A 25035-nucleotide genomic window follows, 5' to 3' on the forward strand; every position below is an offset into this window, starting at 1 on the left:
TTGGGCTCAAAAGTGCTGCAAGGAATTTCGAAAGCCTCTGCAACCATGTTTTCAACTACTTCTACCCATCGAATGATGTCCACCTTCGTCGCTAAATACAAATTCTTATTGCAGCATGCAATCAAATTATTACTGCATACAGACTAATTGTAGGCCATAACAATAACACCGCGAGCAAGGCATTAAACAACACTCAAGAGATTGAGATGGTCCGACTCACCGATAAAATTTCGGAGCAGCGGTGCGCCTCTAGGGCCGCAGTGAGATTGTACTCGGAGCTCGTTGGGAACGGCCGTATCCCTTGTGTTGTCCTGAAAGGCCATTCATGGAGAGGACCGCATGCTTTGTGATCCCCAAATCAAGAGACGTTTGTCGTGTCACATCCTGCGACACTTCGTCTATTGGTGGCGCTGGGTGAAATGCCGGAATCAGTTATGGGCGAAGGCGCTTTCCCGCCGGCACAAGTGCATTCGCCGGGAATGGACTCCCGTCATGCCAGAGCAAGGCGCATTACGCTACAGCAGCTGTGCATTAAAGCTAGCCCACAGGGGTTGTGTGAAAGTCACGATCCCCAGCACGTACCACAGCACTGTACTTTTGCATATGGTTTCCAAGGAGATGATATTGTGGGTATGGGTCTGACTCGGGCGATCCTCCGCACATGCGGCTGCTGTGTAGACGGCGCCGGCATGGGAGGCAGGCAAGAGACAAAGGCAACCGACACCAGACTCCAGGGGGCTTTATTCCTAAAACCACCCTAGTGTTCCTGTCTTCTAGGTCGTTGATGGGTCCTGTGTTGCTCGAGCAGCCAGAGTCGTTCAACTCCTGGTGCTACCGGTGGACGATGGTTGGTCCAGGGGCAGGGGAAGGCTGGGTCGCTCTGCCGCCGCACACCGTGACGTCCCCACTCAAAGCGGCTGGCCGCTTTGAAGCGCGCCGAAGCGGTGGTGGCGCAAGCGAACCCCATTGTAGTTGCCATGCTATTGCGCAAGCCACGTCGTCATCGAAAGGCTGTGTGGGTCTCGGAGCACTGACCGCATATAGAGTTGGGATCGCAGGTTTCCGCAATTCCCATGACATGTACAATAATTCTATATATCCCTGTTGGATATATCAGAGATCGACTGTATGTAAATGATTATTTCTTATCTAGATAAAGGCATGTTCTGTCTGCAGGACATACGGACCACCGTTGGTGTTAGTATTGCCATTACATGTTGCCACGTTCCCACTTTCTCCTCCTGCCCCCGATTCCTGCTTTAGTCAACAAACTGTGCCATCTCCGAGCCACAGTTACAACTGCGTGTGCAAGACTGGCTGTCTAAAACACTTTCAAAAGGGATGCACTATTCCTAAATTAGTTGGTAGTCGTCTACTGCAAATTTTTCGCAAGATGCCTTAGCGAGGGAGACTTGTTGATAGATGCAGAAAGGTTTTTAGGTGTCATGAAAGCAGAAAAAAAAAAAATGGCATTTATGAAAACAAAGCGGCTGTAGCACATGGCCCTACTTGCATGCTTCCACTAGTTTCGTACCCAAGGCACACCTGATTGGTACGACGAATGCTGCTGCTGTTTCTTAGTCAAATTTAACAGCTTGCGTGTAGTAGGCAATTTACGTTGCTACAAGATTGATGTGGTTGCATTTTCTACAAACAGTTGTATTGCCACTATTGCGTGTGTTGAGAATGTTCTAACCAGCTACATTGCTGTTTCTGAGTCCTGTATAGTTTTAAATAGCATAATCAGCCTACATTCCGCAATGCTGTTATCAATAACTCTTTCGGCATGAGCTTGTGCCTGCTGCCTAGTGCAATGGATCATTATTCTACTAAGGGGGTACAGTTCTCATTCCCTGTGTAGGTGCTAAACAAGAGGCATTCCAAACTGTTTGCACTGCCTTTAATATTTATTTTCACTGAGTGCACAAAAGAGGTAGTGATGACAAGTGATTCAGGCGGTTGTTCTGTCTAGCTCGTTTTGTACCGCTTAATTATACTCTTGTTTGTAGGAGGCCTGGAGCAGCCAGTGGCTTTCTTTTCCCCATGTGGGCACAGAGTTCCCCCCTAATGGTTGCATGCTCAGTTTTGTCCCAGTCGTGGGCCTGGCATGCGTGCATGGGGGTCCCACTGCATGGGTGCATGTGGTGTTTGCCGTGGGGCGATGGAGCCTGGCCGAAGGAGTACGCCAGGGGGGCTGAGCACCTTGTCCCTCTGGTGCGGTACGCAGAGCACGCGGCTCCACTCGAGTTCTGGCTTTGTGGAGGAGTTCAGTGTGCGCGAGGACCTGATGGGGCTGGCCATTGGGGCACACGGGGCCAACATCCAGAATGCCCGCAAGCTCGACGGCGTCACGGGCATTGAGCTCCAGGAGGCCACGTGCACCTTCAAGATATTCGGAGAGGTGAGCGGCATTGCCCCATTACTTGCGTCTCCCGGGATTTTCCTTTGCAAGAGGCTCACCTTTCTTTTATTCAGAGTCGCTTCGCCGAACAAAAATTCATTTTTGTTGGCTGTTCGGTCCCGCCCGATTTCGATGCATTCACTTGATGAACACAGGGTTTGCTCTCTCTGGAGTGTACCTCCCCCCTCAAAACTGCCCCTATGATGGCAAATCATCGCCCATACTTACCTAGCACTTCTTACCTTGGCCCCTTCACGCGGCATCAGTGAATAAAAAGGATTGACCATGTCTCTTCTTCAGGCTTGCCCTGTGGATTGTCGTCCACGCTGCTAGTGAAGGTGGCCATGAAATGTCAGCTCTATTGCTAAGCCTGAAGCTTTCTATGTGGTTCAGCCAGGCCTGGCTGACCTGACCGTTTTGTAAGACCGTCATGGGCACACTGCTTTGTATCGGCACAGGGTGGGGCCCAGCTATGCAGCAGCATATGTTCACCCCGTTTCTAGTTACCGGTAAGGCGTCTCTGATGAAGCCCCCTTGATGAAAGCTGCCTTAGGGTGGAAATTGGTAATACGTTGAATACAATGGAGGTGTCGTGTTCTAAAGAGTCGAAGTTCTACTCGCGGTGCAGTGTGGCGACTTTTTTAAAGCAGGAGGAGGGTGGGGGGGGTATGCAAATGGGTAAAAACTAACCAAGGAACTTTTAATAACTACCAACAGTGTTGCTTCAGACTACTAAGGGACAAGTAGCTACAGCTATGAGATCTTTAAGGGTTGGTGGAGCATAATTAGTAGGAAAGATGCGGATGATTAGGAAGGCCACAAACAACTGTTTGTGCACTTTGTTTTGAGTTGTCTTTAGGGTGTTTTCTCGTTCAAAGAACTAATTGGCACTGTGCAGCTGGGAAGGAAATCTTCCAGCCAGAATGGTATGCAATGACACGGATAAGGGGAGTGGGCTTAAAATGTTGGCAATAGAAGAGCGTCCAGTTGGGAAATGTTGAATGTTGCAGCTTGTAAGAAAATATACTTTCACTCAACAATGCTTCACCAATACACAAGAGCAAATAAGGTATGTATTTTTCAAGGGTGGAGAGACTAGCGGAATTTGGGCGCTAGCTGGCAAGCACGAAAGTTTAGCCCAGTAGCCTTGTGCTGCACCAAGGAAATTGTGATATTCAGAGGGGGGATGTACGGCAATTGATTAAGACAAGATTGTGCTGCTTGGTCGGTTGATAGCAGATTGTGCACTCTTTCCAGACTGAAGAGTCGGTGAAAACAGCACGGGGCATGCTGGAGTACGCAGAGGAGTCCATCCAAGTGCCTAGGATACTCGTCGGTGAGCAGGCTCTTTGTGGTTCACAGCCTTGGAAGTGTAGTGCACCCTCTGCCTTCGACAAAGTTTGACGCTGGGGCGGGCTGTTCTATCGCACACGAGTAGCAGAGTCATTATCAAGCTTGCCGGGCCAAGGTAAGGAGCAGGATTAAATGCGTGGAGCCAAGACTTCCTCTTGCAGTTGAAATGGGGAATGCACGGGTGTTCAACCCTTGTTTGACTGAGAGATTTGTATTCAGCATGTGCATCTCTGTGTGGGATGAGAAGTGGGACCATGATCTTTCCTGGTGTCATGTCACTTCCTTTTAAGGGGGGACGTGGCTTTCAAAATCAACTTTTTTATTTCTTTGTGGATTTTGATGAAAATTGGCACCGCAACTGGAAATGCTTCTGTGATAACACTATAAAAATTTCAAAGTAATATTTTGAAAACTTTTTTATGTATGAAATTTTCTTTTTGTTCCGCTTGTACCGAGCTTGAGCGGCTTATAAAACATGATAGAAAACTTGTTCGAAGTGCTTTGCATTCCCAAATGAATGGACGAGGTCGTGACAGTTTTAGAATTTTTTTTTTTACAACACAATGTTTTTTAGTTTTCATTTTTTTAGAGGTTAATGTGCAACAGACATGTCAACTGTGAATGATTATTTGAATAAAAAATCACAAAAAAAACAAATCTGGAAAACCAAAAGTGTCACGACCTGAACAGTTCATCAAGGAATGTAATGCAAGAAACGGAATCAAAATAGACCCAGCGGTCATGAAGAAATCCCTGGTACAAGCGACACAGGTGGCAAAAAAAACTGTTTTGAGAAAACGGCTTCCAAAGTTGCAACATGGGTTTCACATATCAGAAGTCGTCACGGTTGTAGCCTTTCATGTCCTTTTGAACATTGGGCTTCTGGAAGGCCTTGCCTTGAATTTGGAGTGCCTTTTACAGCCTTTCTCTTTCCAGAAAACATCATTTTCAGCTCCTCCGTGAAGAGTACATACCCCCCTTTGCAAACCAAACGGAGGGGAGATGGGTTTCAATGGGCTTTCAATGCAAAGTAGGTTAGTTGGTTGGCTGTATCGCACTGGACAACCTCCTTTTGCAGTGTTGTCACCATGGCAACAAGTTAAGCATTTTTTTTACTTAAATTTGAACATTTTTGGCTTTTTTTATGTTTTATCTTGCCTGGCACAGCAACTTAGTACTCATGTGCAGGTGTTCATTGCCAAAAGTTTGCATACCATAAAGATGAAAATGAGCTACTTTGAAGCTTGGTAGAGTATTCTGCATAACTCCCAACTTCAATGCAAGAGCATATTTTTTTACTACTTTTGACATTCAAGGCATCCAATATTTCTCGCAGCACAGCCAGTATGCCCTGAGCAATGGTATCAATAATTTCCCTAAAAAAATCACTGTTAAATGCTGCCACAGTAAAGTACATTTTTAACGCAGAGAGCATATTTTTATTCCTATATTACTAACTCAAACCTGTTTGCATGAAAATTACATTACAAGTGCACGGGAAACGTTGCGCAAGAAAGGCGATATGGCTCGCGCGCATCGCAGCGCACGCTTACCGCGACATATCGAACTTTGATTATACCTGATATGGCTGGTCAGGTCGCTTTTAAGATTAAATCTAACGTCGCAGGCATTAATTACAACTACTGGCGTTCAATCGTAACCGGTTGCCCAGTCATGTGATGCTCCAATGCGCGTCGGCTATGCCGTGCGCGCCGCAGCGTTTGACGCGTCGACCGTTTCTTTCTCAAGGCTAGCAAGCCCACAGTCAAAACACAGCAATAACTAAGCGTGTAAACATCGCAAATTCGACTAAAAGTTCACTTCACGAACCGCTATCGCAAGCGCGCACACCGCGTCACCCTCCGGGGTCTGGCGACGGTAGAGTCACGCGCACCACGAAGCGTTCGATGACCTCCGCCTTTCGAGCCACACAACTTCCCGTAATCCGGCTCGTTATCTCTGGCATTCCCATCGTGATAACGTCCGTGTTGAATACCACAGATTGAACAGAAACTCGGCCGAGCGCAGCGGCGAAAATGAACTCAATCCGCTCGCTACGCAGCTCAGGCGGCCGCCATCTTGCGTTGCGCCCGCAACATCCAATCAGGAGGGTCGTTGTTCTGTGCCCCGACCGGGGACCAATAGCGCTTCAGCATCTATTTCTAGCTTCGTTTGTGCGTCGTTTCTTTTCTGCCATTTGTGCGTTTGTGAATGAACGAAGATAAAAGAGACGAGCAGAACCGGAAAGACGATCGCTCGGCCGATCTAACCATATCAAAATGGCCGCGCCCGGTGGCACCGTTGCGGAAATAGAGCGCTCCGAAAATTGCCGTTTTTTCGCCCTTTTGCGCTGATAGTTTGTCACCGCGCCTGACAAAAGTATTTATTATGCCACTTTGCGACGCTTTTCAGCGTAAAAACTTTGCAGACGCACAGAATAGGAAACATAGAAACCGAATATGTGGGTTTCAAAAAAACAATGTTTTGGTCATTTTTCCGAAGTTGAAAGCCGCGTCCCCCCTTAAGGGAAGATGCTACTCGGAAAACTTTTTCATTTTTCAAGTTAGAGCTCTAAAAGGTTTACCAGAGAGATTTTTCCTTGTAGATTTCAAAACTGCAATTAGTTTTGTCTGGCCTCATTTCTTCTTTAATTAGCATACATGGGCATACATTAGCATGCATTTAATTAATTCCTTGATAACTCGAAGCCGTAAAATGCTGTGCTGAAAATGTCGAGATAAGCGGAGTTTCGAGTTAAACAAAATGCTGAAAATTTGTGGCCTGGTCACTGAAATAAGAGCTAATTCTGATAACAAAAGCTCCTCTGCACAGGGGAGATTTTTAACATAAGGCAAAAAAAAAATCGCAGGAAAAACGAATTATTATTGCAAAAGGAAGAACAGCATGATGCTCGTCACTTGTTTTGCGTTCCAATCTGGTTCTAGAAATGCGTTCTCGAGCTGCTCAATGCATCACATCAGTTGTTGGTTGCCACCACTACATTCTTCCTTGTTGCAAACCAGGCAGAGCGTATTTCTTGTTTTTGTCGTCGTAGGCAAGGATCCTCTTTGTCCTCATGATCAGCTGCATCGTCCACGGCTCTCTCAATGATGTAGGCGTCGTAAAGCATTCCGGTAACGGGAACATCGTCCTCAAGCAGCAAATTTGCCGTTCACAGCCACGTTCAGCATGTAGTTGGAGAGTGGGAGCTAAGAATTAGAACGGAGGCCCGAGTTTGTGTGAACAAGGGATTACTGTGTGTGCAGCAGCAAATCGTGGTTTTTTTATGCTCACTTTTTTAACATTACAATTTTTATGTACAGCATCGTGCAATAGCTCATTGTACTAGTTATGAACCACATTGTGCACTTGAGGCTCTATCCGTCTTTTTAAAAACACTAAAGAATTCCGTAGCAGCATCGATCACATCACCAAGGTCATTGTCGCGATCATCGCCGATGTTCTGGGCTCCGGTTAAGCCTAGTGGCTGGCAGGCCGTTCTAGGTTTATGGTTTCTGCAGTATGGCAGATCACTTACCCCGCCTCCACATTCAAGTGCAATTTACTTCCGGACCTCGCACACACGTTTTTTCAGCTTGATCAATCGCTTGAATAAACTAAGAAATTGAGTGCTAGTGTTGGTGGTTGGTGGTGTTGGTGGCGCCGAAGTGGCAGGCAGGTGTGGCACTAGCCAATAGTACGCTCGCTACGGCACCACGTGACGTGGCACGCGATGCAGACGGCACGTCGAAACACTTGAAAAACACCTTTCTTGTATTTTTCTTTTGCGCACATGCCTGTCAGAGCCACGCATTGAGCATGCACACACTCCACTTGCTGAGTTATTGCAAATGACGGACAGTGCCCCTTCCTCAACATACGCGGTTTTGAAAAGATGCCAACTTTGCGGTTTTTCTAGACTTCCTTATCGCCGCAAGTAACTTAGACGCATTTGTCGATAATTTCTCATTAGTATTTTTATTTGAATTTTTGTATTGGCACACCTGAATGTCCAGAAATGATAATACAATTGAAAATACAAACGTGAAAGTTTCCGAGAAAAAGTCCATTTTTTCTACCATGTCAAATTCTTTGACTGTACACTTTTATTTATTGAAAAATCAGGTCGAAATTTGCACGAGAAATTAGTGTAACATGTTTGTACGTGGACAGCAGTGCGGGAGAAATTGCCAAACGTCGCGAAAAGTTCGCTCTGTTCTCATCTGTCTTGTGCGCAAGTGTGGCGCTGCCCGCCATGTGCAATCGGCCGTGTGCGCGGTGACGGCCATGTTCTCCATTTTTCACCGGCCGTAGTCTCTCATTCCTGCAGTAAATTAAAGAAAAACAACAAAATGAACACGTATGTTCAGCGTTTTGAACCGCCGGCATAGAGCGGGCGGCCACCATTAGACACCTAGCGGCAGTCCGATCCAATAGCAGCGTGTGTCCGCGAGTAGTACTGATTGATCATTTTATGAAGCTTTTTCCCAGGGTGTTGGAGCGACCGTTTTTCGTTCCAGTTTCTGTTTCATTCCATAAATAAAAGTTCCCTTCCGGTTCAGCTCTGAAGCAAGGAAAATAATGGTTTGTAATGGTACCTAGCGGTTCATGGTATCCCACAAGAAAATTTGATAATTGAGTTTCCGCTGCAGTCTGGCAGCGCTTGTGTACAAGAGCAGCATGACTTGTGGCTGCTTTCATTGAGTGCGCCGCTGTAATCTATTTTTTCTGCAATCTCTGTATGCTGCTCTCGCCTCAAACGTTTCATTTCCCTTTTTTTCCGTAGTGTTATATCGCGTTTTTGAATTTTGTGCTTATTCACTTACAACAATGCCTTAGGTGAATGTAGGTATGCCAATAAATAAATGAATGAGAAAACGAATAAATATTTGGATAATTAAATGATAAACAAACACAGCCTCGACATCTGCTTCGCAGCCAACTGTGAACGGCGAGGACACGGAGAGCTAAGCACTGACCATCGAAACAGGTGTATAGGGAGCGTGCGACAGCTACAGAGGGTGCTCTGGCAATGTCACCATCGGCCGCACCGGCCTCCAACGGTGGGAGAACTCTGTCGCAGCCGTCTGCTAGGCCGACATGCTGCATGGCGAAGCAGTGTAATCCAACTGGCTGGATTTGGCCGTATCGACTGTTCTTGAATTTTTATTGGCTCCAGTTGCAGCCACTAGATCAGGTTTCAGAGTATCGGCACTCTTTTCTGTCAATTGTATGCCGCCGTCAGCAGCCCTTGGTTGAACCGCATGTCACTTGACATTTGTTTACCCCAGAAGACCCATGGACACTGACACACGCTACGTTAAGTCGTGATTTTCGGAGCGCAGCGTGGCTGTATGACACGTTGAGAGAGTTTTTAAACAAGCCTGACCCTATCGCAATGGCACTCTGTCTCTAAATCTTGGAAAAGTAAGCATAGCTGTCATGGTTGCCAAGTGGCGCCCGGACCAATTCTGCCCGTCAATGTCAGCCGCAATATAGCGCATAAAGCTGGCCACCTTGGCATCGGGCATCAAAATGGCTGCCGCTGTGCGTCAGTGTCGTCACTCTTAAGCATAGCTTATTTAGTGGCTCTAGCTCCAGTGAAGAAAATGGCGTGAAACTTTACGACAGCAGGCATGTTTTCGCTGGTCGGCGGCGGCGGCACACAGTGCACATTCTCAAGGGTTGCTGCATACACCAAGCAAGCTTAAACAAGGAGGCTTACGCCGTCACAATTCTTGTGTGTAACCATTGTTATTTCACTTTAGCGCTGTCTCCTTGTAAATAAGCAATCAATAACGCAACCGATCGATGCAAAAAGCCCATCCATCCTCATTTATTGAATCCGGACAATTCCTATTTGCGTCTTTGTACGTGGAAACCAGCGCACACTTTCTTCATGAAGAAAGGGTGTGGTTATGTTCTTTTACAGCTGGCTTAACAAAATGACCGTTCTTCTGAACGATATATGCTCAAGGATGTGGGATATCGTGGGGTTCTTGGGGGGCGACCTAGCCAGTACTCCGGCATAGGCCACTACGCTAGCTCCCAGCATGTCAACCACGCGAGCTCTCGAGCCTACGGCAGCCCAGCGAGGTTCGCCTATACGAGAACAAGGCTCGACGGCGTTCACGAATCGCTCCGTCCGGGTCGGGATCGCGAACGAGAGGCAGGCACTTGCGGCGCTGTCGTTCTTACTTTTTGCACTGCTTATTTTTTTGTCATGCTTCACGAGCTTGGTCATTCTTCCATGTTAGGATAGACAGCAGGTAGAAAGCTGTACATAAAGCGCCTGCCAGCCAACAACCTAGAGGGGGGGAAATGTAGAGGTGTGCGAATATCCGAAACATCAAATACTTCATGAATTGTGTTTTGCCATTGGGTTTGCAGCGCAGATCTACCTTTCTAAATATTTGAAGTCTGCAGAATAAAATTAGCTCTGGGGCACGTACATACCATCTGAAGGTTCACTGCATGGGTTGGCTTTTTTGCACCATGCCGAACTTCGTAAAAACACCTAACTTGTGCGAGCATTGCGTGCAACAAGTGCCTTCTAACCTGGGGTGTAGCCAGGGGTGTTGTGTTGGTGTCAGAACACTCTGCGAAATTTTATAAGCGCTGTATCTCTGCTTCCCCCTCCTTTTGCCCCCCCCCCCCCCCCTTTTTTTTTTTTTTTTTTGTCCAATGCTATTTACACGTTGCACGATATGTTAAAATATAAAAACAAGAACAGTGTTGGTTTGTCGTTTGTGTGCTGTATGGCTGTGCTTACTTCAGTGCACTGAACAAGAACGAAACAAATCGTGGTCACCAAACGCGAAACAGCTGAAGAGCTGGGGGGGGGGGTGTAAACAGCATACCATGTACACAGACCAGCATTGCGTCTCCCTCTTGCGCAGGCAAAGTGATAGGGAAGAACGGCCGAATCATCCAAGAGATGGTCGACAAGTCCGGCGTGGTGCGAGTCAAGATCGAGGGTGACAATGAGAACGAGAGCCCCAGAGAGGAGGTGGGTGCCTCTTGGCATGGGGTGGGTGTTCAGGCCTTTTTGTGGCGGCTGGGCGGCCCATGGGGCCTTTAGAAGGGTTTTCACCGAACCTGTTGATGAGTGTTGAACTGTTGCATGTGGAATGATGGAACGGTTTACACAAGCAATTTTGGACTGTTTTAATACAAATCTATTCTAGCATTACGGGTGAGGGTTGGTGGATGCACGAGCATTTGGGAAGTGATCTCCCGTTCTGTGTTTGAGAAGGGCGGGTAACTTGTTTGTAAAAGCTCGGGAGCCACAGGGTTTGTGAGGACCGTTCGTGTCAAGTGCTTCTAATAACCGCAGGATTAGTTTTGGAAGGAAAAGCGCAACCTCAAGTTGGAGTGCATCAATCAACAACAGTGGCATTTGCTGCAGCTTTGGTGTATCCCTATATTTGATTATTGAGCAGCTGTAAGTGGAAAGGCGAATGTGAAACCAGGCAGCACTTAAACTGAACCATTAGCCATCCTTCTAGTGCAGTAGAACTTCACTTGACTGAACACCAAGATGTCGGCTTGTGTACGAGCCCAAGTTTCACTCGGCTGACTCTTGCGAAGTGAGGAGCGGAGCATGCACGGGTTTGTGCCTTTGTCTGTCGGGAGTATTGTGTGTGCCGTGTACCATGCGAGGGGTGTGTACAAGATCTCTGGGCCCTAGTGCACGCAGTCCAAGCATGGCTTTATCCCAACAGTTGCCCCATTCTACATGGCCAGGCAAAGCGGATGCATCAGACGTTATGGGGCTTCCAATGGTGAGCTTTGTTCCATTGTTCACCAAAGCATGCCTCATGTGAGGATCGGGGTGGGGGCTGTGCTGCTTTGTCCCAGTGTGTGCTCTGAAACGGTGGTCGTGCAAAGCTCGATGTCCTGACTCAGCGCAGCTCTAAAGCGGAGTTCACTCAAGTGAAGTTCTGTTGCGCTCTAATCGAGGGTCATGTGCAAAAGAACGCCTTCGGGAGCTCTGGCAGATTTTTTTCACGTTGCCCCTTGGGTCCTGGAGAAAAAGGCCCAGCAATCATGCGATGGAGATCTTGGCAAGGGAGGCAGGACAGCGTGGAGGGCACACAACATAGCTTTTAGGGTGGCTGGTTCAGAATCCTGATGCCAGCGTACTTCTTTTAAGGTCTCCTTATCGAGCGAAGGTCTCATGCCAGACTCCACATCTGAAATGCAGGGGCAGGCTTTTCAAAGCCTGAGCAAAGCTTTTTTGTTCAGTAATGCTTACAGGCTGCTGACCTCACCAAATTGTCCACCCTCGAATGTGACGCACAGTGACTGGCACTGTGAGTTAATTGTGCCAAGGGAAACATGCTCTGCCTCTGAGCAGTGTTCAGTAATGCTTACAGGCTGCTGACCTCACCAAATTGTCCACCCTCGAATGTGACGCACAGTGACTGGCACTGTGAGTTAATTGTGCCAAGGGAAACATGCTCTGCCTCTGAGCAGTGCATCGCTGCAACTTGGCAAAACAGGAGGTGTACTGGTTGAGGTGATAAGTGCCCCCACTCATAAGCCGTCCCCTTGATGAGAACGCTGAAAGCAAGGGGGCTGTGTTGCAGCACCGCACTGAGCAGCTTTACGTCATGTTGCCAAGAAAGAGGAGTGCCCCTTGGCAGATACTTAGGATTCTGGGAGGCTCGAGTGCTGTAGAGTAAAGTTTCCGATAAGTGACTTTTTGCGCTGCTGAGGATGCGAGGCCATTTTTTGTTGAGGAGGCCATGTATATTCCAGGTGCCCTTTGTGTTTGTGGGTACGGTGGAGAGCATCGGCAACGCCCGCGTCCTCCTCGAGTACCACCTGGCGCATCTCAAGGTGAGCTACACACGCATGCACTGCGTTTCTGCCAGGGACTGCCCCGTGGGTTCAGTGAAGTTAAGCTCAGCCATACACACAGTGAACAGATGGAGGTTCGGGGGCAGGTTGACTTGACATCTGCTTGTTGTCGCAGAAGGCAATGTCGGTTGGCATTCTGGGCACATATCGACGCCATGCTTGCATCGCTCAATGTAGCAGTGGTTGGCTGCTTCTGAGTGTGCAGTCTTGCATACGAAGCACGCCAGTGTGATAACTAGAATGTTATGCAGTTTAATGCACTTGCTATAGTATTAAAATGCAATGATTATAACTGGGTGCCAAAAAAGGCAGTTTTTAGGTGTGTTTATGAAGCATTTAGCAGCCCTGAAGTGTCACCATTTAGGCCGTGCCCAACTAAGCAGGCAAGACGTGCACCCCCTGGCTCACTGCAACCTGCAGGAAAGACGAAAGCCATTCACCTGTTCTTCTGTTTCCTTGTAGAATGAATGTCAGGCTTTGTCTTGTGTAGTTACGCTTTTTAATTTCGCCTATTACCGGTACTACCAAGAGGTAAATGGTTCGTCTGACTAATTACTAGAGGCCATATTTCCTAGGCATTAAAACAGCGCATCCTAGGCCCCAAAAATAGGCAGGCAAAACATTTTGGGCCTCCATCGTCGTAAACATAGGCACCATAAACTTTTGCACAAATGCAAATGGTTTCAAACAAAGACGTGCGCGATCTGCATTTACGACAGGAAAACCAAGTTATTTTTTATGATTGCACAAAGGCACCAGGTCCCATTAAAATGGTAGGCTAATGGCTTAATTCAATAAGTGCACTGCTCAAATTCATGTTCAATGGCCACTGTTGCTTGCTGGAGCATCGCATATAGATGGTATTCACTGAAAAGTGTAGCTGTCAATTTCTTTGCCTGGCAACACTGGAAACGTCCACGGACATGGTGCGATTTGTGTTCCTGCACCCGCACACCACAGGGGGGGGGGGAAAAACACTGGCATGCATCGTTGGCTCCATTTTAACCCGATTCTCAACGGTGGTGTCAACAGAGATGCTATTAATTGCACTCGCATTGGAGTCGAGGCATTACTTTGCGTTCGGTGGGGTAGAGTTTCTAACACCCAACAACACACATCATGTGCTTAGCACGGACAAGTCAGTGCCGCCCGATAACCTGAATAACGAACTCAAACTACACTCGAAAGTTCAACTTGAGGCTAATAGTGTTCGTAGAGGTGATGATCTTGAAAATAGGCATGTATAGGCACTATAAAGCCACCATAAAAGCACTTCTTAACTGGTAATTCATGCTCATATATCAAAGCAGGGTGATAGGAGCATATAAAGGGCAGAATAGGCATTTGCATAAAATCTGGTTTGTTGTAATGACACCGTGGAAAAGCTTGTGCTGTGCCTCTAGGTGAGGCCATAGGAAATAAGAAAAGCAGCAGGGAGCGAAACCTGGGTGTTAAGAGCAGCTAATGTCTTTTATTTTTTTTTTTTTTTTTTATCTGAAACACGTGAATTTGACATTCCTATAGGTGGCTCCACCAAACTTGCCATATTTGTTACATTTGTGCAAGCAGCTGCTCAGAATTTGTCTCCCTGAGACTGCTGCCAAATGCGGCTACTTTAGGTCACAATTTTTTTCACTCGGACAACTAGTGGCATAGAAGGTTGTCTAAATGTCTGTAGTTCTCTGTTGTCAGTGGATGCACAAGATGGCAGTTGCAGCACGTTGCCAGTTTGGAGGGCGTCATGCGCATGGTGTGTGCTCCCGTTCTGTGCAGGAGGTGGAGAAGCTGCGCCAGGAGAAGCTTGAGATTGACCAGCAGCTTCGCAGCCAGCTGGGTGCTCCTCCGATGGGGGGTGGGGGCCGCCGGGGGGGCATGAGCTACCACCCCGCAGCCGACCACCACGAGGGGCCCCCTCCCCCGGCCATGGGGAGGGGAGGGGGTCGCGGAGGACGGGGCGGAGGAGCCCCCCGCGGAGGAGGCAGTGGAGCCCCCTGGGGAAACCGGCGCTGGGCCGCCGGGGGAGACGGGGGAGGCCGCTACGGCTCCTCCTCTTCCTCCTCACAAGGTGGGCACCACCGCGGTGGAGGAAGGGCGAGAGGGGGGCCACGGGGTGGGGGAGGGGGCGGGGGAAAGACCTAGGAGGAGGGAGCGAGCCCCTCAGTGCTCCGAAACAGCAGTGCGAGAGTGTCACCGTAACACTCCTAGTTAACAAGGCCTTGAAAGGGGTCGCAAGGCAGTGTTGCAAGCAAGCATACTGAGCCTCCCCAATTTTTCTGTTCCTTTTGGTTGGAAGCGTACCTTAATGTCGCTGTTGTGAGATGTGGGAGGAGCAAAAAAGGGCGCAGTTTTATAGCCCTGCTGTTTGGAACTTGAGCAGAATGGCTGTTCTAAACAGCACCTGTGTTCATGGCATGCGCCAACCTTGATGGGTATTCGTGCTAAAGCAGGAGGACACTTTAGCGCAAAGTTCTTACAGGGGAGTTAGACTACTAAGCTGTAATGGCTAAGCACCAGACGCTTGTGCATAATGCAGCACAGCATGTTTTCGGATCCTTCTGTTCTTCTGGTGGGAAGCCACGGGAAGGGGCATCAGCTGCTGTTGTGAATGCAAGGACTTGCATGACGACATGACGGGTGGGCATTGGACTCTTCTTGTCGGCTAACCATGATTTCTGCCTGTGATGTAACAGTCTAGTCCACTGGGCATTGGTCGACGAGTGGCGCTCTCCTCCGGGCAAGCCTTCTCGGGAGTGTGTGTGTGTGTTGTGCGGGCCTGTAGGCTGAGGTGAAGACAGTGCCAAAGGCCCGCCCGGACCCTCGTCGGTGTGCCTTGACTGTGTGTCCCGGACCCTACGCGCGCGTGTGTGTGTGCGCGCGCTGTGCCTGTGCGGTCTGCGGCAGGGGCGAAAGGGTCCACGTGGGGGGTTCCCCCGCTCAAGCAGTAGACTGGACGCAAAGCCGACTGTGTGCAACGGTGTCTGTGCCTGGACCGCGCAATAAACGAGGCTGGCCTCTTGCATCCCGTGGGCTGTGTCTGATGAGCCGCCTGGGGGGGGAAGACCCTTTCGCCCCTGCTGGGGGGCCACGCGGGGCGTGCGGCTGCACCAAGGGTCTTCTTCCTCCTGCACACACGAAAGGTATGGCCCCGGGGTCCGGGCCTGGGCTTGGGGGAGGGGGGCATGGAAAGGATTGTGCAGATGGCCGAGTGCTGCGCCCCTTTTCTGTGGCTGGCAGCGTGTGAAGGTGAGCATCTGGGCCACGGGGGGGCTGTCCCTTGCAGGCTTCAGGCCCGACCGACAGAACGGCCCGCCAGAGCTGCCTAGGCGAGGGGGCCGTGACAGGCGCCGTGTGACCGATGAGGACGAGTCGCTGTTGGACAGCCACGAGGTCTCGAGTGTGGCCAGCCTGGACAGGGGCAAGTGGCACCCGCTTGGGGGGGCCCTTGTGGGGTGTTGAGCTGCAAGGCAGCCGATGGTTGCGCAGCGGCTTGCTTTGCCAATCTAACCCTACAGCAGTGCAGCAGGATAAAACTGGGCAAACATCTTGTCATGAATCTGCCAGGGGAGAATGGTGCTTGAAGTTTTCACCCTACAGCACCAGCTGTTATTAAATAGCGTTCGCTGCAATGAGTAAAAAAGAAAAGCTTGTATGGTTAACCCTGCTTGGCAGATCCTGCAGGTGTTCGCAAGAAACATATCACAGGTTATCCTTACGTGCATCTTGCACATCAAGCCCTGCCACTTTGCCAGCTCCAAAAGTGTCAGTAATGTAAATCAAGCAGGTGCATAGCGAACAGTTTTGTTTGCACTTCGCATTCTGCCAGGCGAATTGTTGTCTCACTCAAAATAGCATATCGATCCTTGATGGCATGTCTTGCCTTCAGTGTAGCAGATTTAATAGTGACATCCACCACCCACCACCCCATGTTCATAGAGGCACATGCCTCATCATTATGGGCCTATGCCCCAGTGTTGTCTAACTCAAGGGCTGGCACAACTACTGCTCTGGTGCAGACCATTAATTTTCACACAAGTTGCGCCAGTTCAGGTCTAAGGCTGCATCTTGGCGAGATAAAATTTGGTATTGCAAAGAGATACCGCCGCATCTTGCATTTCCTTTTAGTTGAATGCGATGCTAAGCAGGCGCAGTCTGCTCTAAACTAATACGGTGCCTTTCACAAGTCTCCAGTGCAGAGGGGAATTTGAATCTTAGCCGAAATCTGCAATACAATAGTCTTTGACAAGACTAGGCGTCTAGGCAGTAGGATCACATTTTCTCGGCGTGTTGGACATTATGCGTAAGTATCAAGAAAGGGGAACATGCGGTTGTGCCAGTGCGAAACGTGCATACAAAGAAGCGTTTTGAGACAGCTACTTTTGCTCTGGGGCTGTACGCTGAGTAACTTCACAAATTGAGTTCTTGTCCACAGTTCCTTTTTCATATTGAAACTGCTGGAGATACCTGCAATTTCGTGCGCTGTGGGCAGCCTTTACCTTGTTTCATGCACGTGTAATTTTTTTACAAACTAAACTTGGTCTCATTTGGCAGCAGATGTCAGAATGCAGCGAGGCTCATTCTTGGGAAGGTTCGGGCTGGCGAAAGATTGTGGCATGCAAGCTTTTTTTTTTTTTTCTCCTCTGCTCCGTGTTCAAGGTACAGCTCCCAGAGCTCCTCTTCAGGTAACAGTCAGTCTGAGACATATCTACACAAGCTTATTGCCAACGTCTACCGTACCTTGCCAGTCTGCATTTTTGTTAATTGTTTTTGCAGTAGCTGTTACAGCATAGCATAATTAAGTCTTTCCCGTTACATGTAGGTGCGCCAAAAAGGTATAGCCACATGATCTAGTAAAGCCTGCTTTCCTTTCTTTCCTTTTTTTTTCTCTCTCTCTCTCTCTCTCTCTCTCTCTCTTCTTCCCCTTTGCAACATAATCTTTCAGAGGTGTAAGGTACAGAGGGAACCTAGGAAATACAAGCCATTAACAGCTGCAAGGGATACAAGAAAAACTGGCTGCTAAAAAAAAGTAGCATGGTTCAGCCTATGTGCAATCAGTGTTTGTTTGTTTGGCCATCAAGTGGCGAGAACACATGACCTCTAGCACTGACACTCCAGCAGGTAGCTTTTCGCTGCTATGCCGTTTGTAGGTAAAATTCTTTTGGTTGCAGGAAAGAGTGATGCTGCATTCTTTGCTTCAATTCACTTGGTTATAAAAGCATAGCTAGACCTGCACCAGTATGGTTCTCTACAAGCAGTGCTTCTGCCTCAGTTGAGCCTGTTTCTCACTAAAATTCTCATTACCGAAAATTCCGAAACTCTGCCCCCGTTGTCATTGGGACATGTCCTGAAGTGGCTAGGGTGCACTTTACTCGTTGCTGCCGTTTCAAATAAATAGTGGCAGTGAGTCGCACAACATATCAGAATAGACTTTCAGAGCTTTGTTGCTTGCTTTGCCTTCAGTTGTAAGCATAGATGACCTGATTTCATCGTCTAGAAATGGTACTGCAGTTTGCAGTAATTCTGTGTAAGCAGTGTTTAGTGAACAAGACGAGTGCCACTGAATCTGCTAACGATGTGCTGGCCTAAAGGATAGTTCAGATTCTAAAAGGCATCCAAATTCCTCAAGGATCTTCTGACTGAAACTTAGGGATAGACTTTAAAGGGGCCATGCAGACAAGACAAAAGTTTGGTTCATTTGAAAGATAGTCTCGTTAGAATCATACTGACACCCCTTTTAACGTAAACTTCACTCAAAAAAGCTTTATAATTAACAAAAAAAGGGAATGGCCATGCGACTTACTAGCTCATTTCCCGCACTAGAACCTATAATGTCATACTGCCCAGCTGTGCACTTGGCTGAAGCCGGCAAAAGGAAGCGCAAGTTATGCAGCGCTTATAATCTTTTTCAGCACAAGCTATTTTTGCATAAATGTAATGCATATATTCATTTTATGGAAGTAAGAACGGTGCGGTAAACATGGAAGTGGGGAAGCACACGTAAAGATAATACCAGAGCGCGCTGTTGTTGGTACTCTGCACACTGGGCTTGTTATAGCTGCATAGCAGTGTGGCGCTTTCGGGTTGTCTGACACGACACAGGCTGATTGGCGTAAATGACATCGTCTTGCGCAACCCTGTTTATTGTGTATATACCATAACAAAAACAAGTCGGGTGTAAATACGCTCAAAAACAAAACAAAAATGGGCAGAGGTTAGTTGCGGTATGGTGGCTCCATCTGGGAGCCACCATATATATATATATATATATATATATATATATATATATATATATATATATATATATATATATATATATATATATATATATATATATATATATATATATATATATATATATATATATATATATATATATATATATATATATATATATATATATATAGCAATGCTTTGTAGCCCTCTGAAAATCTGGTGCTGCATTCAGGTTCGCTTGAAGACCTGTTTGTGACATCGGAGACGACCTCAAGAAACGCAATTTGGCGGGAGAATCAAAATTTTAACAAATTGATTAATTCTTAGTGACTAAAGCATTGTTTGCTGCCGTACAAGTGCTGGGGGCACTATGAAACACCAAATCTTTTGAATAAAACAAACTTGTACTTTGTCTGCATGGCCCCTTTAAATAAGAAATACTACTACACGAACTCCTCCTAAGCTTATCCCACATTGTAGCTCCTTGCTTGTACAATCCTGCTGATACTTGTTTGCCGGCCAGTGCATGGCAAACGCTGATTTACTTGTTTTTTGTACATTTTGGGAAGAGCTGTCTTGAAGGATTGAGGACAAATACGGCTCCAAAAAAAATAGGTCCTACTTTGCCTTCATTATCTGCTTAGGTGACTGGCACTTTGCGATTGAGGGCTATCACATGAAGCTAACTTGTAGACCGTATATAGTCATTCACATTTGTTGGAAAGAAAATGAGTGCTTTTATAGTTGGAGAGGGCTGCTGGCGTGTTCCTTTAGGTCACAATTTGACTTCATTTTGATTTGTTCGTCATCTCTTGTATGCACGCAGCCGTACCATCGGATTAAATACCCCACTCCTGTTACTGAGGCCCGCATACAGCTGAATACTATGAATGTAAGTGCAAAGAGGTAATGCTAAGAACAAAAACATCCCTCCATTTCTCAAAATTAAGTTCTCGTGAAGTATTATGGAGCATTGAAATTTGCGCAATTTGGGACTTGTAGGGCTCAAGAATAGGTCATTTCTGTGCCGCATGGCTTGAATGTGGTAGCATTTACAGGATCATCTACAGCCTGTTACAAGTGGAGCAGTAGTAGCGTTCTTGCTGTCATGTGCAGTTCTTTCCTCGCTACCTAGTTGGTTGTAAGAGAGAACAGTCGTAGCTGTGGAAAAAGGCAGAGCGTCCTCCGTACATCCAGGAAAACAGTGTGCAGCCAGGTTGCGTCCTGTAGCACAGGCCCTGTCGGTGCAGGCTTTGTGAGCCGTGCTGTCCCCCTCCTCCCCGCAGAGAGTGTGACTTCGACGGAAGGGCAGCGCAACCGGCGGCCCAACCAGAAGCGCCGTCCCCGACGCTTTGGTGGGCCTGAGGGAGGCCCTCCTGCTCAGCAGTCGCAGTCACAGTCGTCCCAGCAGCCGCAGCAGCAACAGGCAGGCGGTGACCGCGTGGCCGCGCGCAGCTTCTCTGAGCCTCGGGAGGCCAAGGAGAAGGAAGCCACCGCAGCTGCCCAGCCGCTGCCCCCCAGGGATCGCAAGGCAAGGAAGCCGCTCCTCTTCTTCCTGAAATAGCCGTGTGGGAACGGGCTTCACGCGCAGCTCCCCAGGAATCCACAGGGCGTCCTTCGGCCTAATACGTTTTTCTTTTCATTCCCGGCGGAGGTCCCCTAGAAACAATGCATTTTCATGTGTTTAATGCAATCACGTTTTTGCTGAAAATCGGATAATACGACGGGGCAAAATAAGCTTGACCGACATTTCTAGAAATGTTGCGTTCATTTTTTGCTACACTAGTTCAAAGCGCATCCCAACAAACCACGATCCGCACGTTGAAGAGCGCCAATTTTGTGGCAACAATGCCACTGCCAGACGTTGGCACTCCGTCCAGTGATGATAATACGTCAGGCGATCCACTGTGCCATCTAGCAAAATTTATCTTAATCAAGGAAGGTGCACAGTGTTCTCGGCAGGCGACGACTTCTCGCCATGCTCCATGTTTCTAACGCTGTTCTTTTGTTCCTTGTTCGTTGAAGCTGCTGGGGTTCTGAGACATTTTCTTCTTCTTCATCATCATCTTCTGGCTGCCTTGTTGCTGTGTGTGATGGTGCTACCAGGCTTGTTGCAATGTCGAGGGAACGCAAGGTGCTCAGTTATCAGGTGCTCAACACCGAGACGGTGTTGACGTCACGCGCTACTGTGCCGCAGAAACGCCGTGCTTCAGTGATTTTGATGATTCTACGTGCGACCTTTTGTATGACATTAGCAGCTCTGAGTTTGAGGACAACTCATCGGATTTCGACACTGAAAGTGGCAGTGCGCCAAACCGGCCCAGAACCTGATACTTCTGTTCATTGCAAACCCCAGCAAATGCAAAAGTATTGAAATCGTAAATTGTGCTATGAACAAAAAGAATTAGTGCAGAAAACCAATGTTTTCTGCGCAATGCCTGTGTGGCCAAACTATGTTTCGAGGAACTGCTTTGCACAGTGGCACGAAGCACACTAGTGCTAACATTTTTTTCATGAGTCAGGAAATTTTACTGTTAGACATTTGATATTCGTGGAAGTTTTGCACTGGTAGCATAGGCACAAAATGTTTTTTTTTTTTTTTTTTTTTTTCTCCTGTGTGGAGCAACACCGACAATTTCGCTTATTTTTGTTTGTCCCAAAACTTTTCTGTGCAGCTTTTTATTTTTGTTTTCTTTCTCAAATAAAAATTCTGGTTTGAAACAATTACCACTGCAAAGGAAATTCACTCTTCAACAATTTGGTACTGTTCACTTATACAGTAAAATCGATGATACGAATCTCACGGGACCACGAAAAGTATTTGTATTACCCGAAATTCGTATAAACCAACACAGACCAAAAAATTGAGCACTAAAAAAATTTGTGCGCATTTCGTGCGCGTCGGCGCTGCGCGCGCTATATTTTCACTCCCGCGCGATTCTGTGCCTGTGGCCGCCTGTCTCTCGGTCAGAGAAATGACGTGCGCGTCGGTGGGAGAAGCCTGACGACTCGCGCCAATTGGCGTCACTGAATAAACGTTATTTAGTGGCTCTAGCGCCAATGGCAGGTGCGAGCCTCATGGCGGCAGTTTCGAAGTGCTCGAGAGACAGCCGGCTGGCTCCGCTGGAGATGTTTGGGCTTAGCACCCCGGGCCGATATTTTATGGGCGCTTTCACTAGCGGCGCGGATGATGTTTTATAGCACCGTTTTCGCCCGCATTATTAGCTCATTTACCGCGCAAGATACCTCGTGTGCTTTGAGCGGCATTTTAAAGAGCGGTTTGAAGCGGTCGCTCCAGCGTCCCGCGCCACTTCGCGACCGAAGCCGCCGCCATGTTGCCGCGGCCGGCCGCACCCCGTGCAGCGTGCGGGTGGTTTCGCGGCGGCGTCAGCGTGCCTGTGGAGTGCGCGGTGCGTTTTCGCGAGCAGAAAACAACAGCCCAGCCGTTCCTGTAGAACGAGTGACAACGAGGGGAGAGAGAGTCTGTACGTCACTGTCGCTTGCTCGCTGAGCAGTCGGGAACCTCGCCGGCTCGTTCGTATCAACCACCGGGCTGCGCAGGTCCGCTCGTAAGAACCGAAATTTTTCCCATTGCAAATAATGCAATTTCGCCGGGACTTATCACACATTCGTATCATCCCGAAATTCGTATCACCCAGAATCGTATCATCGAGATTCCACTGTATGTCGCATATTTTTTGTGACCGGAAAAAAATTGTTTGCTAGACTGCCCAAAATCACTGCTTTTCCTGTGAGCAGGAAAGTATTAAGCCGAATTCTCGGATATGCGGAACAACACAGGTACGTTAGCTTGGTTTTGCACAGACTTGAGGCAAAAAAAGAAAATAAATCCATTTAAGACGGCTTAGACACCTCATGTGCTAAGACAGTTTTGCAGTGACTGCCACCGCTGATGTTTGGCGGGGCATTCATGCAACTGACAGGAAAGCAAAAAGAAGAAAAGCAAAGAAACAAAATGTGGCAACGGCGCTAAGCGAATCTGTATCTAAGCACCACAGAACAAGAGACCGAGAGAAGCAAAAAAAAAAAAAGGAGCCCCACAGATAAAGCCGCAACCTCCCACCCACAGAGTTGGCTGTAAAGCAAAAGGAAAGAAAAAAAGCTAGAGATGCCATGACCAGTCACGTGCACATCAGCCTTGCAAAGAAGGAGAGGAGAAAAAGTAAAAAGAATGCGACGCCAGGGACTCTCCTTGTTGACGGAGAAATCCTTCACCGATGCCGTCCTTCGGCAGGGTATCCATCACGGACTGGCTTAAACCAGTCAACAGTACTTGGTGACAGTTTTCTATCAAGTTAAGTCAAATTGTAGCACGAGGACGCGGGTTCGAGTCCCGGCCGCGGCGGCCACTTTTCTGATGGAGGCAAAAAGCTAAAACGCCCGTGTGCTGGAGATTTCGGCACACGCACGTTAAAGACCCCCCAGGTGGTCAAAATAAATTCGGAGCCCTCCACTAAGAGGCGCCTCATAACGTGTGTTTCGGCTTGTGAAACCCCATAATCAATCAACCAAGTAAATTGTTTCTTTTGTTGTTTTTCTGCCATTGTAAGTCTACTTTGGTAACCATCTCGAGGTATAGATATTTTGGTGTGTCTGGGCACGTAGGCAAACCCTTTTTTCTAGGAACTTCCGGTAAGACGAATAGCTTTGCATGGTTAATTCGAGTTCATCTTGACGGGAGTCCACTGTGTGATAATGGCCTGGGGCCAGTGGAAGCACTCAATTAGGTGGGCTTGGATGAATTTGCTTTGTCATTGGTGAGTGACACTTACCCAGGTGGTAGCCCTTCACAGCCTGTGGTTGGAGCTGTTAAATCAGCATGGAATTTTAATTGTAAATCAGGTTTCAGAAGTGGGGGAGCAGCCCTTTACCATAAAATGTTTGCAAGCTGTGTGCACAGTGAACAGAAATTGAGTGCGGTGACCTATTTGCTTAAAATGTAGTTGAGCAGCAGTACTGAGAAAATTATTCAAATGACTGGTCCAGTAAACGAGCCGTGTTTTCAGTGCTGTGTACTCAAACCGTGCTGTTATTACCTTTGTGCGCGAATTAAATAGCTCAGATCGTTTTGAACCATACAGAAGGTGGTCAAGCTCTCACAAGACAAAGCATAGTGTCTCGTGTAAACTTAACTTGGCCTTGTTTGCAGCCCAAGTAGGCCAGTGGCATGTATCATGAATGAAGTAGTTGTGATCTACGCTGTAATCTTGAAATTTGTGCTTACTTTTTGAGTTGGTTTCGAGAAAAAAAAAATCGTTGGCCATGCTAAAGAAGGCCATAATAAAACTAGCTGCTGTGGTGAGCGGTGTCCAAGCAAGAAGCGTTGCCAACAGCTGGTGCTTTCTCCGTGTGTGCAGTCTGAGCCCAAGGAGCGACCACCGGCTCCGCGCAAGGTAAACGGCGAAGTGCGCCCCGATGCTTCGGCGCCGCCCGCAGTGGCGCCCGCTGCCAAGACCCGGCCGCCGCGCCAGGAGGAAGCCCTGGTGAATGGCGCCAAGTAGGACGAGAAGACAACCAGGAGGAAACAACAACCGTGGTCAAAATTGCTGCTGCTCTTGTGTGTGTGTGTGAGAAGGAGAGAGAGAGTAAAGAAAAGCGTGCCGGCCGCAGAGCAATACGCGCCGGGGCCCCTGCTTTGGCTTCAAGGCATTAGAAGATTCTCTCCGACTATTTATTTTTTGGTTTGTAATGTTCCGCGTGGCATGTTTTTTCTCACCTTGTTCATCCCCCTTTGTAAATAAACTGGAAACGAGCTCTCACTGTGCCTCCTGGGTTTCCTCCGACGCTAGTGCAGATAGCATTCGGGGGTAGTGCTGGCGAGCTGCTTTCCTTCTGTTCCTCTGGGACGGACTGTGTGCAGTCTCACATCATTTGAAAGATTTTTTTTTCTCCAAATTGTTTTACACTTTGAGGTAGCATGCAGACACGAATAAGAAGGTTCACTTCTTTCTTGTGCTTTGTGTCCAGTGTTTTGTTGTATTTCACTGTAACTGTGGTCTTGTCTTCCTCCTCACCGTGCGTGGTTCCATTAGCCCCTGAGCCAAGCTCGCTCGCCAAGTTTAGCTAACCGTGACCCTTGCACCAGTTTGTTGCAAATTTAATCATCAGAGAGACCAATGAGCTTTCTGAAAGGAACTTTGTACATTGGACGCAGCTTTCCTCATGGAAAAAATTATCCAGAAGTG

The 25035-nt window shown here is 47.9% G+C and overlaps 1 protein-coding gene across 7 annotated transcripts in view; it reads left to right on the forward strand.

Moving 5' to 3' along the window:
* Positions 1 to 24609, forward strand: part of LOC144170173 (RNA-binding protein FXR1-like) — a 40932-nt gene extending 16323 nt beyond the window's left edge. For 5 of the 7 annotated variants that reach the window (XM_077699788.1, XM_077699791.1, XM_077699787.1 and 2 more), the window contains 9 exons: positions 2228 to 2401; positions 3659 to 3737; positions 10654 to 10763; positions 11479 to 11538; positions 12518 to 12598; positions 14393 to 14684; positions 15900 to 16038; positions 20120 to 20360; positions 24208 to 24609. In XM_077699788.1, the coding sequence (XP_077555914.1) occupies positions 2228 to 2401; positions 3659 to 3737; positions 10654 to 10763; positions 11479 to 11538; positions 12518 to 12598; positions 14393 to 14684; positions 15900 to 16038; positions 20120 to 20360; positions 24208 to 24351 (1320 nt within the window). In that variant the 3' untranslated portion in view covers positions 24352 to 24609. The remainder of the gene's footprint in view (positions 1 to 2227; positions 2402 to 3658; positions 3738 to 10653; positions 10764 to 11478; positions 11539 to 12517; positions 12599 to 14392; positions 14685 to 15899; positions 16039 to 20119; positions 20361 to 24207) is intronic. The other 2 variants (XM_077699794.1, XM_077699792.1) reach the window with 1 other exon arrangement.
* The last annotated feature ends 426 nt before the right edge of the window (positions 24610 to 25035 follow it).

This window comes from Haemaphysalis longicornis, unplaced genomic scaffold, assembly GCF_048455015.1.
Source record: "Haemaphysalis longicornis isolate Haplotype H1 unplaced genomic scaffold, Haemaphysalis longicornis Haplotype H1 scaffold_2, whole genome shotgun sequence".
Lineage (NCBI taxonomy): Eukaryota > Metazoa > Arthropoda > Arachnida > Ixodida > Ixodidae > Haemaphysalis > Haemaphysalis longicornis.